Consider the following 17,103-nt stretch of genomic DNA (forward strand, 5'->3'; position numbering starts at 1 on the left):
TAGGGGGGTGCAAAGACTGATTTGAAATAATGATTAAGACAAGTAGCTTTTTCAGAGTCGTCCGTAAGTATTTCACCATCAACTTGGAGGCTGGGTACCCCTGTAGGTTCCTTGCCCTGGGATTTAACAAATTTCCACATTTCCTTGGGGTTTTCTTTAAGCTTCGTTCCTAGAGAACAAAAGTACTTCTCCTTGGAGTTTTTGTTACGACTCTTTATATCGTTGCCAAGCTTCCTAATAGCATCTAAAATGCTTGGGTTTTTACTTTTCCTGTACGCGTTCAGGAGACGACGTTTTTTCTTTATAGCAGCAAAGTATCTCGAGTCATCCATGGCTTATCAGCCCGTTTTTTATGGGAGATAACTTTACTAGGGACATATTTTTCTACTAAGTGTTCCGATTTAATTTCCAGTGCGTCCCATAATGAATTGCAAGTAAGTGAGTGGCTCAGTTCATTAAATTCTGGGAGGAAAGACTGAATTTCTTCCGATAAAGCTGCGTAATCACCTCTGTTATAGAAAAATACCTTTCTCGGATTGGTGTGCACTCTTTTGCAGTTAAGCGGGGACAAATAGGCATGAACGTAGTCATGGTCGCTAATGCCTGGGATGATATTAACATCTTTGATAAGTGATTGTCTGTTTGCAAATAGTAAATCTAAAACAGAAGTTTGCTCTTTCCCTTTTCTAGTGGGTTCGTTTACAAACTGGAAAAGGTCATTGGCCAGAACCAGTTCGTGAAAGCTTAACGAAAGTTAAGTTTTGCCATGAGTGATCAGAAGTTAAAGATGTACCCAAGTATTTGAATCTCGTTACATTCCCAATTACAGTACCGTTTACTGCATAAGCAATAATAAGTGTTCTAGAAAGCATAGAAAATGCAAAGTGTTTGTATTTTTCAGTATTCAGCTGCATTTGCCAAATCTTGCACCACTCAACGAGCATAGATAGGTTGCCCTGAAGATTGATAACGTCATCTGGTGTAGCTGTCTGTCTGTACAAAACAATGAGCTTAGAGAGGTTGTCCTGAAGAATAGTAACGTCATCCGGTGTAGCTATCTGCCTGTACAAAACACAACAGCAAAATTCCATGTGGTTGAAGTGATGTTAGTCACTGTATCAGCTATATAAGCCAAGAACAAAAAACTCCCTCCTCCCCTCGCGGGAACCCCTGTGTAGATGCAACGCATAGGCGGAGCGGCGAAGGGACCGCGTTTTATAGCGCTCATAACGTTGAGGGGACTGCGTAAGCCGGTCCCAGTCGATGACGACGTTGGCGTACTTGTAAAGCGGCGTGGACTCTAGGTGTTTCAGCCAAGCGTGAATGTTGCTTCGCCGGAGGACGGCACACCGGTTATATGCGCAGCGCGCCCGAAGGAGAGGAAACCGCGGAAGAGAGAGTACTGCACATGCGCCGGCCCCAGCGCGTCTGCCGCGGCTATGATGCAACGTGCCGCGGCTATGACGCAACACAATCCACTTTAATCCAATCCAATCCAAGCCAAGCCAATCGAATCGAATCCAATCCAATGCCCCTCGCGAGAGAGTGTTCGCTATCGGAGAGGAGAGGGGGTGAGCGGCGGAGAGCGCAGCTGGCGCTGCGAGGAGAATGGGGGAGGGGCGGACAACGCCGCCGCCGCCACCGACGCCGGAGGGACAAGGCGAGTCAATCAGATGCTCTGCATCTAAAAGCAAATGGCCCAAAACAAAGCCCCGCAGAACACCTTATTTATTACATGCGCCATTTGATACACAGTTGTTTAAGGTGACTGACTATGACCGCCCTAATAAATTCTTTACCCAGCTAGTTACACTTTCATAAAGTTCTAGAGCAGTTAATTTCAGCAGTAGACGGTTGTGACACACATGATCAAAAGCTTTTGACAGGTCAATAAAAATTGCATCGATGTAATGCTTGGTATGAAAGGCTTTGCGAAAGTCTGTTACTAGTTCGAATAACTGAGTTTGACATGACCGCTTGCCCAAATCCATGCTGATTTGTGAAAAGCTAGTTATTTGCATTTAAGGGGGCAGACTGGTCTTTGAGCTATTCATTCTTATTTACCAACCAATTTTAATGAAACTGCACAGTATTATGGAGTTTTTGTGCTGATTTCAAATCTGCATATTTTTTGCAAGTCGATTATTTTTTAAGATAATTATGATTATTTGGGGTCACAATTACAAAATAATCAAGCCATACAGAATGGTTATTACACCATGGCTCAGCAGACAAATGACTAAAGAATACAACGTTGGAAGAATTTTTTCGCTTTAGCTTTTTTTGGCCATTTGACAACACAGTGAACTTCACTCCTCCTGCACTCTGCCAGAAATGGCTCACAGGTGGTGTCATTTGAACACAATTATAATTTTCCAAAACCTCCATTTGGAAAATTTGTTGTATCTTCCAACATTGTACCTTCCACAGATTTAGGTATCAGAAGCAAAACATTACAGTTGTAGCTGCTCTGGGTCCTGAGATATCCGAGGGCGAAATGCTAGCTTCGCCTTGCAAGAAAAGTGCCATTTCACCATTGAATTCTGCGTGAACTAAGCTGTAAAGTGCACTTTAAAATGCCATTTACAATAAAATATGGTGCCATGTGATGAGGAAATTTGCAGACGAATAGAAAAATGGCTGCGGATGCTGAAAATGCCACTTTTCAGAAAATGATTTTTTGACCGCTTTTTAGGCCCCAAAGAAACATCTGCCCCCTTAAATGTGCCATTATATGGCACATTTAAAATCTACGATGTTCTCGCAATTTGCAACATATGGAGGTTAAAGAGGCTATTGAGCATTAAGAGGCTAATGAGCTTTAGAATAGGCAGAATCTGAGCTAGTTGGATCATAATTGGATTGCGTGCTCAGCCCCAAACAAGGGGTATGCCATGTGCCGCCGCATCAACCACCCAATGATAGCGAGCCAGTGCACAACCAACCACCGTATCAAGTACACAGCATGTGTGCGGGGGGTTGTGTACAGGCTACCGTTATTGTGCGGGAAAAGCTACATTGGCCAGAACAGCCGTTGTGTCAACGATCGAGTTCGAGAGCACAAGGCCTCAACAAAGAACGTCCCGTCAGGACATTGGCCATGCACCTCCGAGATTGCCCCAAGTGTGAAGGTGCCTTCCACGATGTCATTACCATGCCAGGGGTGAGACAGCCCAAACAGATTTGGGAGCAGTTTTCGGAGCAGCAAAATTTCTATTTTGGAGCAGAAGAATCTTGATTTGGAGCAGTTAGGGACATTTAATACATCGTCTTGTGAGCTTAAAAAATCATTATTTCAGCAATTTGCAGGGTCAAGTGCACATTTCAATCAGTTTTGAATACACAGAACACTCAAACAGCCTTACCTGAAAGAGTTTTTAAGAGTATCACAAAGTACTAACTGCACTGCCTTTTTCCTAACTGGTGATATTGTATTGCGCCTGCACGCAACACTGACAACAAAACTGCCGTTAACATATAGTTTTAGCAGTCCGTATGTTCTTTTGCTTACTTTGTTACCGGGTTGACCAGGACCGGTCTGCGCCTGCGCGCGCGGAAGGGCGAGGAGGCGCGGGCAACTAATCCCCTTACAGCTACGAATGCCCAAGTGCCCAGACGAGTCCCGATGAGCACGGTAACTACGTAACACGATGGAACAGACGGACTGCTAAAACTCTTATCAAATTTAAGGGATCCGCAATTGTGGCGTTTTTTTGCTGTTTTAATGCTAAAATTATTTTTGTAATCCCAGGCTGTGTTGTACGAACGACTGTAGTCACGGCAACAGTTGAGCAGCTTCGAGCTAACGGTCGCATAGCCCAACCACTTTCGGTCGCATAGCCCAACACTACCTTTCTACCCGTTTCAGTCCCCGGGGCACAGGTTCACCCTATGGTCATTTGAGTAGCGTCAATGTTTAGCCACCTAGATTTTGGCATTAAATTTCACTTTGCCTACATCAAGTGTTATAGTCACGTTCTATGGCAACCGTGTAGTCCTGCAGCTATTGGGCACTGCCTGAACAGGTCGCGGCGCCGCAGCAAAGCCCGCAACTTTCGTGTCGACCGTTCCATCCCCGAGGCTCGCGATCACGCTTCGAAGCACAGCAACACCTCAACATTTTACAACAGCACAACAAGCCAAAAAATTCACTTCACGAACCCGATTATAGACGCGCGCGCCGCGTTTCGCACTCAAGGACAAACCACGCCAAAGTCGTAGGCCCCACATTTCAATTAACTTTTTTCCGAGCTGCCCAACTTCCCGTAATCTGGCACCAATCTCAAACCATATCCTTGCATTAACGTCACTGTTCAGAGCCACAACAGATAGAATGAATAGACTGGAACTCAGCTGATAGCGTAAAATAAACCAGGGAAAATATCGGCGATACGCACTGAGCGCGTTGGTAGCAGCCAGATCAGGCGGCGGACATGTTTGTTGCCACAGCGAAGCCTAATCGAGAAGGCCGTTTCTGCGAACCCGGACGGAAAGCGAATCGAGTTTTAGAAGCTATCACTTGCTTCGTTTCAGTCTTTTTATTTGTGCCATTTCTGTGTTTGCGATTGACCAACGATAAAAGCAGTGACCAGGATGCGGGAGGCTTTTGTCCCCGCCGAAACTGACATGAGCATCAAAATCCGTGCCGTTGGGGCTCTTCTGGAGCAGTTTGGCGCAATTTTCGCCACTTTCGTGCTTTTGGAGCAGCTTGGCGCAGGAAAATGGAATTGTATCAGAAAGGCGCAATATGCGCAGCTGTCTCACCCCTGCCATGCATAAAAACAACGATAGGCTGGCGCGCGAAATCATCGAAGCTATGGAAATTGAAGAGAGCGCTGACGATTGTGTAAGTACTGCGTCGGTTGCGCTAACCGATGAAGAAAAACTATTCCTGCGCACTGTTGCTCCGGGACCACGTGGCTAGAGGGCGTAAATGTAATAAAGATTCAGTTGGTAGTGTCAGCGCTTGTGCTTCGTCTCTCGTCCCTGTCTGAATTTAGGCTGACCAGTGTTTAATCAACTATTGAGCTTTACCAACTGCTGTGCAATAGCCTCGGGAGAACACAGCGGTGTGAGCGAACACACCTACTTAGGCCCAGCAGCAGTGACCCCGGATCCCAACCACGAGGCAGAGAAGGATAAGAATGGGGTGGATTGCATTCAGCAGCTGCTCTCAGATAAGGAGTGGCAGCATGACAGCTGCATCTTAACGGTACTCACCTACGAGGCAGGAACTGAAAGGGTTGCCCTTAAATTGAGGACAATGGGATAAAAGATGATAGGTGTAACATAAAGGGACAAGAAGAGAGCGGAGTGGATCAGGGAACAAATGCGTGTTATGGACATATTACTGGAAATTAAGAAGAAGAAATGGGTGTGGGTCATTAAGGGTAACAGAGTGGATCCCCTAGAGAAGGCAAGCGTGGCAGGGGGCGGCAGAAAGTTAGATGGGCAGATGAGATCAACAAGTTCGGGAGGATAAATTGGTCGCAGTTAGCACAGGAGCGGGGTAATTGATGATGATGATGGTTTGATTTTATTGGCGCAAGGCCGACACGGGCAAAGAGCGCCAAACAGAAAGTTATTTGATGAGGAGACAACACGAAATAAAATCAGTTAAAAACTATGAGTACGGCTGGTGTAAAGGGCCAGGGTGAAGAACAAGAGTGGTTAAAAGATAAATAAGGTGGCTTGTGTATAGGACCAGGGGTAAAGCTATGGGTAGTATGAGATGAGTTGTAAAAAGTGAACTTCTGATAGGAACTTAAAGGTGCGCTGAACAGGAAACATGGCATCATCTCCTAAGAAGTATGATGGGTGTGGTGGAATATGTCGTGTGTGTAGTTGAGGGAAGTGTTTGCGTCGTGTAGTGTCGAGTGCCTTACATTCTATGAGGATGTGGATCACGGATAGGGCCTCTCCGCACCTGCTGCACAGAGGTCTTGGAGATCCAGTGAGCAGGTGCGAGTGCGTTGCGTGAGTGTGGCCTATCCGTAATCTAGCCAAGGCGACTTCAGTGTATCTATTGCGTGTGTCGGTGGTGTATGGTCCCAAGTGTGGTTTTAGTACGTGTAACTTGTTGTCGGTTTGTTCACTCCAGTGTGTTTGCCATGTTTTGCGAAGTTGTTGTCTGATGTGTGGTTTCACGTCGGTGTAGGGTAATGTGGTTATGTCTACTGTATTCGAGAGTGTAGCAGCAGCGGCCCTTCGATCCGCTGCTTCGTTCCCGGCTATACCACAGTGGCCAGGGACCCAGCAAACGACTAGTTCAAATTTGTGGACATACACAGACATAATACCCTTGACTATTAGATTTACAACGTGATTTTTTAAAGACTTTGTTGACGACAACGCCCGCACGACACTGAGGGAGTCTGTATATATAATGGATTGTGGGATGTGACTTTGAAGGATATGATTAACAACAAGAAGTACACCATAAGCCTCTGCCGTAAAGATAGTGGTATTACTGTTAAGAGTTCTAGTGACATTAAGGCCGGGCCCAAGCGCCGCGCAGGACACAGAGATGGCAGTTTTAGAGGCGTCCGTATAAAATTCAGAAAATTGATACTTCTGCTGCAAATACAAGAAGTGCTGCAGAATTGCACATGTGGGAGCTCTGTGTTTATCTACATGTGTGAAGGATGTGTCGCATGATACAGGGCGGAGATGCCATGGTGCTATAAATTCTGTTTGAGAACTTTGTATGGTGTCTAAAAAGGAGACAGAAAGCTCTGACGCTTCCTCTCTAACTCTGTAAGAGAAGGGCGCAGAGAACGATGGTCGGTTTAGGAGTAGTGCAGTCATAGACGTATCATAAAAAGCCGATTTAAAAGGATGGTGTGGCATAGATGAAATTTTAAAAGCAAAAAGGAGATCTGTGTATGCTCGCTGACGTTGTAGGTTCCACTTATTACACTCCACATAGAGGCTTTCGACCGGGCTAGTCCGGAAGGCGCCACATGCCAACCGGAGCCCCAGATGAAGCACTGGGTCCAGCATTTTGAGGGATGTCTTACTTGCTGACCCATAAACAACGCTTCCATAGTCTAATCGTGAACCTATCAGGCTGGTAAAAACACGTAAAAGAAGTTGTTTGTCAGCCCCATATGAAGAGTGGGAGAGAACGTTGAGTATATTCATGGCCTTTAAGCATTTATGTTTAAGTTGTTTTATGTGTGGAATGAACGAGAGCTTTTCGTCAAGGACTACACCTAAAAACTTGTGTTCATTTCTTTCTGGAATTGAGACACCATTGAGTTTGATATCTGGATCCGGCCGAATGCCGCGCCTTTTCGAAAACAAAACACAAGTACACTTCACTGGATTAAATTTAAAACCGTTGCTATCTGCCCAGCCAGCTAGCTTGTTAACACCAAGCTGGACTTGGCGCTCGCAGATAGACAGGTTACAAGACTTAAAGGATAATTGCACGTCATCTACATAGATTGAGCAGGAAATGGTTGGTGGCAGAGCCTTCCAAAGAGAGTTCATTTTTACAATAAACAACGTGCAACTCAAAACTCCACCTTGCGGAACACCGTTTCCCTGCACATGAACTCTAGAGAGTGCAGTTCCAACTCGCACGCGAAACGTTCTTTCAGAGAGGTAACTGGCAAGCGTGTTCCACATGTTACCCTACATACCAAAGGACTTCAAATCGCTGAGGATGCCGTACCGCCAAGCAGTGTCGTACGCCTTTTCAAGATCAAAGAATACTGTCATACAGTACTGCTTATGGAGGTAAGCATCTTTAATAAATGACTCTAACGCAACGAGTTGATCGTTCGTAGATCGCCCCACCCTAAAGCCTGCCTGACAGCTCTCGAGAAGACCGTTGTACTCTAAGAAGTACACGAGTCTCCTGTTTATCATCTTCTCGAAGAGCTTACACAGGCAGCTTGTCAGGGCAATGGGGCGATAACTGGCGGGAGAGGAAGGGTCCTTCCCTTCCTTTAGGAAAGCCACTACTATGGCCTCCCTCCAAGAGCGTGGGAAGTGCCCCGAAAGAAATATTTTATTGTAGAGGTGAAGAAGTGTTTCAAGTGTGTCTGCATGTAAGTGTTGTATCATTGTGTATGAAATCCTGTCTGCACCTGGAGCTGAAGGTTTACAAGTACCGAGTGCGACCTTCAGCTCATGAAGTGAAAAGGGGGTGTTATAGGACGAGTTCGACTTATTAGTGTCTCGCAAGGACTTCTTCTCACATGATGCTTTGTGTTTAATGAAAGTGTTGGTGTAGTCTGCTGAACTGGACACGTGTTCGAAGTGTTGTGCAAGTGTGTTAGCCTGGTCTTCCAGTGTGTCCCCTGTTGTACTAACCAGGGGCAGGCTGTGTGTCTGTTGTCCTTTTAGTTTTCGTATTCGTGTCCAGACTTTGTGTGTGTCAGTGTATGAGTTGATGGAAGTGAGGAAGGTGCGCCAACTCTCCCTTTTCGCCTCACGACGCACTCGCTTCCCAAAAGCCTTTGCCCGTTTAAAAGAAATGAGGTTATGTGACGTGGGGTACCGGCGAAGGACACCCCACGCCTTGTTCTGGGCCTCTCGCGCCCGCCTGCAGTCCTCGTTCCACCAGGGCCTCCTTGGGGTGCGGGACCCACTGGAGGCCTGGGGAATGGACTTTTCGGCAGCGTCGAGGATGTGCGCCGTGACGAGTTGGGCGATTGATTGATTGATTGATTGTGGGGTTTAACGCGCCGACGCAACGCAGGCGATGAGGCGCGCCGTAGTGGAGGGCTCCGGATTAATTTTGACCACCTGGGGATCTTTAACGTGCGCCGAAATCTCGTACACACGGGCGTTTTTGCTTTTCGCCTCCATCAGAAAAGCGGCCGCCGCGGCCGGGAATCGAACCCGCGACCTCGTGCTCAGCAGCGCAACGCCTTAGCCACTGAGCCACCGCGGCGGGTGACGAGTTGGGCGGCTTCCTCAACGTGTAGGTGTTTTATGGATGTGTGGTGTAGTTGAGATGTTTGTGTGAATGTGCTCCAGTTTGCTTTTGATTCATTAAACCTTTTATGGGAAGATGGACTGCTTGGGCCTGTACCTACATACGTTAATGAAGTGGGGAAATGGTCACTACCATATGGGTCCGTGCCCACACCCCACTCAAGACATGGAAAGAGTACTGCGGAACCAATAGCCAAGTCAAGATGCGAGTATGTATTGTGTCCTAAGTTATGGTATGTAGGCTGTTTTTTGTTGAAAAGGCATGCTCCGGAGGATGTAAGAAACTTCTCTATCAGGCGACCTCGGGCATCCGTTCTGGAGGAGCCCCAAAGAGAGTTGTGCGCATTAAGGTCGCCTGTTAGTATGTATGGTTCGGGAAGCTGGTCGACCAGCGCCTCGAAATCAGAGCTCGAAAGTGCATGATCAGGAGGAATGTAGATGGCGCATACCGTTATCAACCTGTTAAATATTATCGTACGGATCGCTACAGCCTCGAGGACAGTGTTTAAAGAGAGAGGGTGGCATGCTAATGATTTCAAGGCGATAATGGCCACACCTCCTGAAGAGTGGGTGCAGCCAACCCTGTCCTTTCTGAATACCATGTACCTATTTAAGAAATTTGTTTGTTTAGAGTTGAGGTGGGTTTCCTGGAGACACATAATACTTGGCTGACTGGCATGCAGAATCTCATACACATCGTCAAGATTTTTAAGGAGGCCTCTGCAGTTCCATTGAATGATGTTTTCTGTTCCCATTATTTAAATTTAAGAATGACGGGAGTGTGTGTGTTCGTGTGTGTTCATGTGTCGTCTTTCGGGGCTGTTACTATGGGATTGGGCTTTTTGGGCCTGTCTGTAGGCTTGGAGGTCGGTGGCCGCTCCTTGCGCTGCGTTGCAAGCAGGAACGGCCCGACATCCATCTCATCGTCGGATGTCCGAGGGGTGCCCCACAGACCGGGCCCCCCGGACTTGGCCCCCCCTCGGGAGCCATTCGTTTGAGACGCCACCGCCGAGGGCGTCCGGGGTGCCAGAGGTGGCACGGGCGGTGCGGTGGCGGTGGGAACCGGTGCGGGGCCCGTGGTGTCCATCACCTCGGTACCCTCCAACGCACTGGAGGACGGGGAGACAGAGGCGGGAGCGGCACCGGTCCCGACAGGAGTGGTTTGCGCCACAACTGCTGCTGCCTCAGCAAGCGGCGTGGTGCCGGGTTGGGCTGCGTGAGGCAACCCAGCGGGGGGCGGGGGCGGGACCAGGTCAGACTCGCTGAACTGGGTCCCTGTGGACACCAGACGCCGCTCCGCCCCCCGGCGAGCCGCGTCAGCGTACCTCCCCAGAGGGAAAGAGGCGAACCTCTTTCTCGCCTCTGGGAAGGTGATGTTCTCGGTTACCTTGATGTTGATTATCTTTTTTTCGAGTTGGAACTTTTCGCACTTGCGGGAGTACGCTGCATGCGGTCCCCCGCAGTTTACACAGGTGAGGGTATCGGATTGGCAGTTGTCACTAGGATGATCGTGCGCCGCGCATTTCGCACACGTCGTTCGGCCACGGCAAGAGTTCGTACCATGCCCGAACCGCTGGCACTTAAAACAGCGCCGCGCATTCGGGATGTACGGACGTATTGAGCACCGGATAAAACCTGCATATATATGTTGTGGGAGAACTGCGCGGTCAAAGGTCAAGATGATGTGCTTGGTGGGAATCTCCTTGTCGTCTCTACAGATAGTGATGCGTCTCACGGCAGTGACGCCCTGATCCTTCAAGCCGGCAAGGAGATCCGCATCGGTTTCGTTCAGGAGGTCTGTCTCGGATATCACACCCTGCGCGCTGTTGAGGCTCCGATGGGGTGTGACCCGGATGTCAAGATCAGCCAGTCTAGTCTGAGCTAGAAGCTTTGCAGACTGCTGCTTGTCATTTATTTCAATTAGGAGTTCACCAGACCTTTGTTTTTTGCATTTATACGATTTTCCTACTATGGCTTCAAGATACTTGGCGATCAAGAAGACTGACTGAGATGCAAGAGGGTGGGTTGGATTGAGGGATTCCATCACAAGAAATTGAGAAAAATGGTTCGGTTCAGGAAAGGTTAACGACGGCAACGGAGGAAAGGAAACTTCGGTGCGGCCCCTTTTCGGGGGCCGATCACGTTTTGGGGGGGGGTTTGGAAAATGCCATGTGATACATTGAAAAGCAGGGAGACGGGGGTACTTTCTCCTTTGACCTTACCCTGGTAGTCAAAGAGGTCCCGGAGCTCCCTGCCTGGTAGACAGGCAGGGAGCCCATCGGCCGGAGCTTGACCAAGGCTCCGACGGCCACCGTTTACGGCTTCTACCCTTCACCTTTAAACACCTCGCCACGGTTGGACACGGTTTATGTTGGGAGCTCGGAGTCCGCGGTGTCGCTGCTCACCGTCACCATGAATACTCAAGGTGCCCCGTGCGGGGAGGAGCGGGGTAATTGGCGACCTATCCAGTGGGAGTACACAGGCTGAGGTTAAAGTGTGGTAAGAGGTGGAAACGGGCCATGAAGACAAGTCTGCTTCACTCGGAAGACTGCTTTGTCCCGATAACAATGATGCCAATTTTATTGCAAACTTCGAATAAATAATGCATATTAAAGAAAACTTATCCAACAAAACTCCCCAGCCACTTGGCAGAAACTGTTCTCATAGAACGTCACAGAATCTTGCTTGTTCGATTGGTGTCCACGAGTGAAGATTAAGCGCAAACTTACACAGGGACGAGAAAGGGAAACGAGACCAGCGCTTTGGAGCTGCTGACCTTAACAGTACTGTTGGGGTTTTAAAGATAAGGCCTCCTTACAGGAATCAGGAGTGCGCGTTGGGTCAAAGGTTTCCCCAGTTTTCTGGGCAGGGTAGACCGTGATTTGCAGCTTGGATTGCACGGCATGGCTAGAAAGGTTTTTCAGTATGTGGATGATTTTGTGGTCCTGGGCAGCGGCGTAGAACTTGAGTCCTTTAAATGTGCTGTTCTTGATGTCTTTAAAGCAAATGGTGAAGGTTTGAAGTTCACTGGCAAGGTTCCCGTCCAGGGCACTTTGGAATTTCTTGACCTCGAGCTGCGTTTGCCGGAGCATCATGCATGTTGGATGTACGTGCCCCGTTCCAGCATTCGCTTCTTTTCATTCAAAGCTAGTTAAGAATGGGATAGCCCACACGTGCCTCAAATCCTCTCTCAACAAGTATTGATATCACTTGGAGCAACAAAGCTTTAATGCGCAAATACTTCGGCTGGAGAACGCTGTGCTCCACGTCACCTGCCGGCAAACAAGTGAAAGGGTTCACTCATAGCACACGGAATGTCGACCGGATCAACAAAGTGGCGGTCGCCTCAAGATTCGGGGTTAAGGTGGTTTTCTCTCCCGGCGGGGATAAGCTGGGTAGATAATGCAGTATGGTGAGCAACAGGCTCGATTCCAGAGACAGTGTTTCCTCACATGGTTGTTTGATTAAAGACAGACTCCAGTTCGCTCAGCGCAAGACGGACGTTGTGTACGGCCTTTCTATGTCCTGTGGACGGGTATACGTTGGCCAGACCGGCCGCTGTCTCAATGTCTCTAAGGGAGCACACCACTGTGCAGGCTGTGGCTGTGAACCATGCTTCACAGACACACAGGCGCTTTCTAAACACAGAGACCGTGCTACCCGGGAGCGTGCCAAAGCATTCCACATTCGGATTAGGGGTTCGCAATGTATAATTCACCCGTCACGGGGCATTTTAGATAAAGAAGTGTTACTTCTTAAGGAAAAAAAGAGGAGAGGAAGGGGCTGTCCTCATGTGCGGCATGTTCGATGGACACACGTGCCTGCTTGCTGGGTCTAAGTGCTTTCAGTGTTAATGAAACTTTCAGTTGATAGTACGCGCTGGTGTCGCTTCCCTTTCTCGTCCGTGTCAGTTGGCGCACCTAAGCTTCACTCATGGATGTGCACCACACCACTAGCTCCGATTGGCAGCCACTGAAATTGCCAAGACATGACTGCCTCTAATTTAGAAGCAACGGCCACTGCTTTTGTTTTTGCAGCTGCGTCTTTCAGGGAAAACTGATGATACCAGGATGAATTCACAGCAGTGGGCAGGCGTCAGCTGCAGGGGCGAGGCCCCAGATCATGAACCAAGCATCGTATCCTCGGCCAGTGTAGCAGACATTGATTTTGAATTTCAAGGCCAGGCTTTTTGGTCCACGTTCACCGTAAAAATGACCTGCCATAAACAGTGCTCGACAACGAGTTTCTTTTTGGGAAAAGGACTCCAGTGATTGGGCATGTCGCTCGCACAAAGCACCGAAGCGGTTTTTGTTTCCCGTATCTAGCTGTTCCGCTTCGTTTGGGTGCCCATGTAAAATATGGGAGATTTCTCAGATGAGAACATGTTTCTGTCTCTCTGCTTGCAGCTCAAACAGCTTGAACTGCAGTTTCTTCACTGGCTGTGTGGCAGCATGGAGTGTCCGTCATAGGTAAATAGCCATGAGCTATTTCGCAAGCCAGAATGGTGTGGGAAATGTCGAAAAACGGTGCTGTAATGCCAAACTTTGTTGGTGAATAAATGCTGATAAGTGCTTGTTGCACTTTGAGCAAGTACTGTATTTGCACGACTCTAATACGCACCTTTTTTCACCAAAAGTAGTTCAAATCTGTGTCCGCATTACCATCAGGCTCAAAATTGAAAGGAGCCAGAAGCATTGCCATGGTCACTAACTGCACCTGAAATGCAACTTGATCCAGTCCAGAGCAATCCATCCATATCTTGTGAGTGAATGTGGCCTCCCGAGCAAGGCTGATCGTGGTTAAGGATCCATGTTACCCAGGGAACCCTCTCAAAATGCCCCCCCTGCAATGGTGACTAACAGCCACACGCACCCCATCGCCGTGTCCTCTCCTAAAGCATTCCCCATGGGATGCATGCCTCAGCCAGCCTCCCCTTGCTCCGGTCGTTGTGACTCCACTGAGGGGCCGCCATGAAGCGCCCTTCAAGCGCAAGGCAACTTCGCTTGCCGACAGCGAGGGGAAGTAAGCGGCACCCAAAGACACGACTGGTGTAAACAAAGGAGTGCCCAATTTTCTTGTACGGCTTCGAGGAAAGTAGCCACAAGCATGGAAGCTTTGGGGACCCCTTGGTGAAATTCACAAAGCAGCAGTGAATGCACGTATAAAATTGAAAAAGCAAATGCTTTAAATGTTACCCATCCAATTTTAATGCCAGCAGAAGGTGGATAAGCAAGTTTATGTAGCACAGGGGATTTTTGCTGCCGCCATCGTGGGTATCAATGAAAATGTCTTTTGCCCTGTACCGTACTTACTCGCATAATGAACCCACCTTTTTTCCAGAAAATTCGCATGAATTTGGGGGGAGGATTCATTATGCGGGAAAAAATTGCAACAGTTTTAAAGGTTGAAATTTCATACAATAAAGCTGCTAAGAGAAGCACTGTCAGAGCCTTGCCATTTTCATTAAAACACGTAGGTAACTATGTAATCAAATTTCGGCTGGTACCTCGTAGGCGTTGTGAAATCTCCCCACCTACCGGAGACTGGTAATTCCGTGCAGTGCGCTTCGCAGCTATTGCGCTCGCGAGACCGGCTGCGATATGCATTGGTATGCGTGCCGTATCCGTGAAGCTCGGTAACAACGTCAGGCATCGTGAAATTGCCGTACTCGCTCGCCAACGTGCCCCGACAGCGTAATTAGTGTCACATCATGGCCGCCGCAAGAGCAGTCTGTCTTGATTTTACCTAACCGGCCAAACCACTTCCGCTCACTGACTAGCCAGCGTCACTATCAATAATTAACAGTGACTCTGGCTAGTCAGTGAGCGGAAGCAGTTTGGCCGGTTAGGTAAAATCAAGACAGACTGGTCTCGTGGCAGCCATCTCGGGGTGAGGGGAGGGGGGGGGGGATTTCACAACGCCTACGAGGCGCCTGCCCAAATTTCTTTTTTATTCGCAACATGCTAGTGGGTTCCTACTCGCCATGGAGCTATCCTCCTTAGTAAAGTCGCTTGCCGCCTCACATTTGCTGTCGGCCCACAGCGCACCGTCTTGCGTGCTATCAAGGCATTCCAAAACTTCTTTTCCTACACCAGGAAACTTCCCTTCTTTGGACCCACGAAACACATGGCGATCCCTGTTCCCCGCCCAAAAACCTCGTTTTCGCCCGTAGCGTACACAAAGTGCCGGCCAGCCGCGCGGTTTCCATATGCATCAACGCACGCTCAACCACCTTCAGTTTAAATCCGGCTGTGTAGCTCATGTACCGGCCCATCGTACGGCGCGCACTGGGAGCACAAAAAAAAAGGTCGGAACACAGCTGAACAAAACCATGACCGTAATGGCGAAGTCGCGGAACCTCAAGAGCAGTGGAAAGCGGAGTACGTTTAGTGCTTTATTCGCACGCCGCCAAAACCAGCCACAGCAACAAAGAGCAGGGAAGGAGTGCAGAGTACGTTTTGTGCTTTGTTCACACGCAGGAACGTTTTTACGGCGCAAAAAGGTTCGTTTTGCATTCAGAAGGTGGGGCTCCGCAAGCGCGCAATTTTTAAATTCTGAGCCACGGCATTCGCACTCACGTCTCTTGCTAATGTTGATATTTCTTTTGGTTGGAATGCGTTTTTAGCATCTCTGCGCATACTGTAGCGTGATATCAAGTTACTATGATGGCCTAAGGGATCAGCAACCATGCCGAGATAAACACATATTCACCTGGTGCTGGAGAGGAGGCGCAGCTGGTTGCGCGAGCGGGCAATGGAGCTGTCGATGCGGCCCAGGAAGTCGGTCATGCTCTCGTCCGGCTGCAAGGGGGGCTCCCTCGGGGGCCCATTGGTGCCGTCACCGCCCCCGGGGGGTGCAGCGCCCAGGCCGCCCCCATGGGCCTCCAGCACAGGCACAGCCAGCCAGGGCCGCAGGAACAGGCTGTCGCTCGTCCACAGGCGGTTGGCCCGCTTCAGCTCCTCCGTCTGCACAGCCAGCACTTTTCACCCCCTGCTTCCACTGCTCGCACTAGTGTCAACGCCTGCTGTCAAATCCAGGCTGCCACAAAGCATCTTGTTCATGCAATCGTCTGCAAGTTTCTAGTGAAAATGTGAAGGCAAAACTCATTTTAGTGATTTCACTTCCCTTTGTGTATTATCAGTAACATGTACTACGACTACGTAGCTTTGTGGCAAGCATACTTGTTCTGACAGGATTAATTGATTGCATACACCCTGGCAGTTACACACTGCTAAATATAAATATTTGCTGTTTCATGCAGACCCAGAAAATTCCCCTACAATATGCACAGGGAACAAGTCCACTGCAGGTGAAAACAAACAAACAAAAAAAAAACATCCCTACTCATTGCTTCACTCATTTTTTGCAACCGTATATATAAACAGGAAGCCGCACACGTCAAGAAACAGCAAGTCCACCCCTGCGCAGAACCCGACACTCGTAGCACTTACCTACCAGTCTGAGGACAGCCACAACTACACCGTAACAGCGTACCTTTCAAGCAGGCCTTCAGCTAAAATTACTTCCAAATGCAGTACACCCCAACATAACTTAAATGTAGTGTTTCAAAATGGAACCAAACCGAAAACCAGAACTGAACCGGTATTTTTGAAAAAGCCCAAACCAAACGATCATTTGAAATCCGTTTTTTCTTGTGACAATTTTGTATTACCGATCTTTGAAACTATTTCGCCGCGAATGCCCGATATTGTTGTTAGTGAACAGGGCATATTGAACATGCTTGTGAAACTTGATATCAGAAAATCTTGTGGACCCGACAATATCCCTAACGCTTTCTTAAAGAGATACGCTGAATGGATCTCGAAGTACCTCCATGTTCTTTTTACAAAATCGCTGCGCGAGGGCCAGGTTCCGGACGACTGGAAAACAGCCAGAGTCAAGCCTATCCATAAATCAGGAAACAAGCAGAGTGTCAAAAATTATCGTCCTGTCTCGCTAACATCAACCGTTTGTAAGCTTCTCGAACACATTATCCACAATAGTATTTCACATTTTCTGGATGAACATAATATCTTAAACCACCATCAGCATGGATTCAGGAAGGGTTTTCAACAACGACACAATTGGTATCAACAATACACGACTTCGCTAGTTCAATTATTAATGGCAAACAAACCGACGCAATTTTTATGG

General features: G+C 48.4%; 1 protein-coding gene across 1 annotated transcript in view; it reads right to left on the reverse strand.

Moving 5' to 3' along the window:
- LOC144179456 (lysM and putative peptidoglycan-binding domain-containing protein 1-like) overlaps positions 1-17,103 on the reverse strand; it is a 63,306-nt gene that overhangs the window by 26,583 nt on the left and 19,620 nt on the right. The window contains exon 2 of the mRNA XM_077707813.1: positions 15,661-15,914. Within this exon, the coding sequence (XP_077563939.1) occupies positions 15,661-15,914 (254 nt within the window). The remainder of the gene's footprint in view (positions 1-15,660; positions 15,915-17,103) is intronic.

The sequence above is a fragment of the Haemaphysalis longicornis genome, unplaced genomic scaffold (assembly GCF_048455015.1).
Source record: "Haemaphysalis longicornis isolate Haplotype H1 unplaced genomic scaffold, Haemaphysalis longicornis Haplotype H1 scaffold_4, whole genome shotgun sequence".
In the NCBI taxonomy this organism is placed as follows: domain Eukaryota; kingdom Metazoa; phylum Arthropoda; class Arachnida; order Ixodida; family Ixodidae; genus Haemaphysalis; species Haemaphysalis longicornis.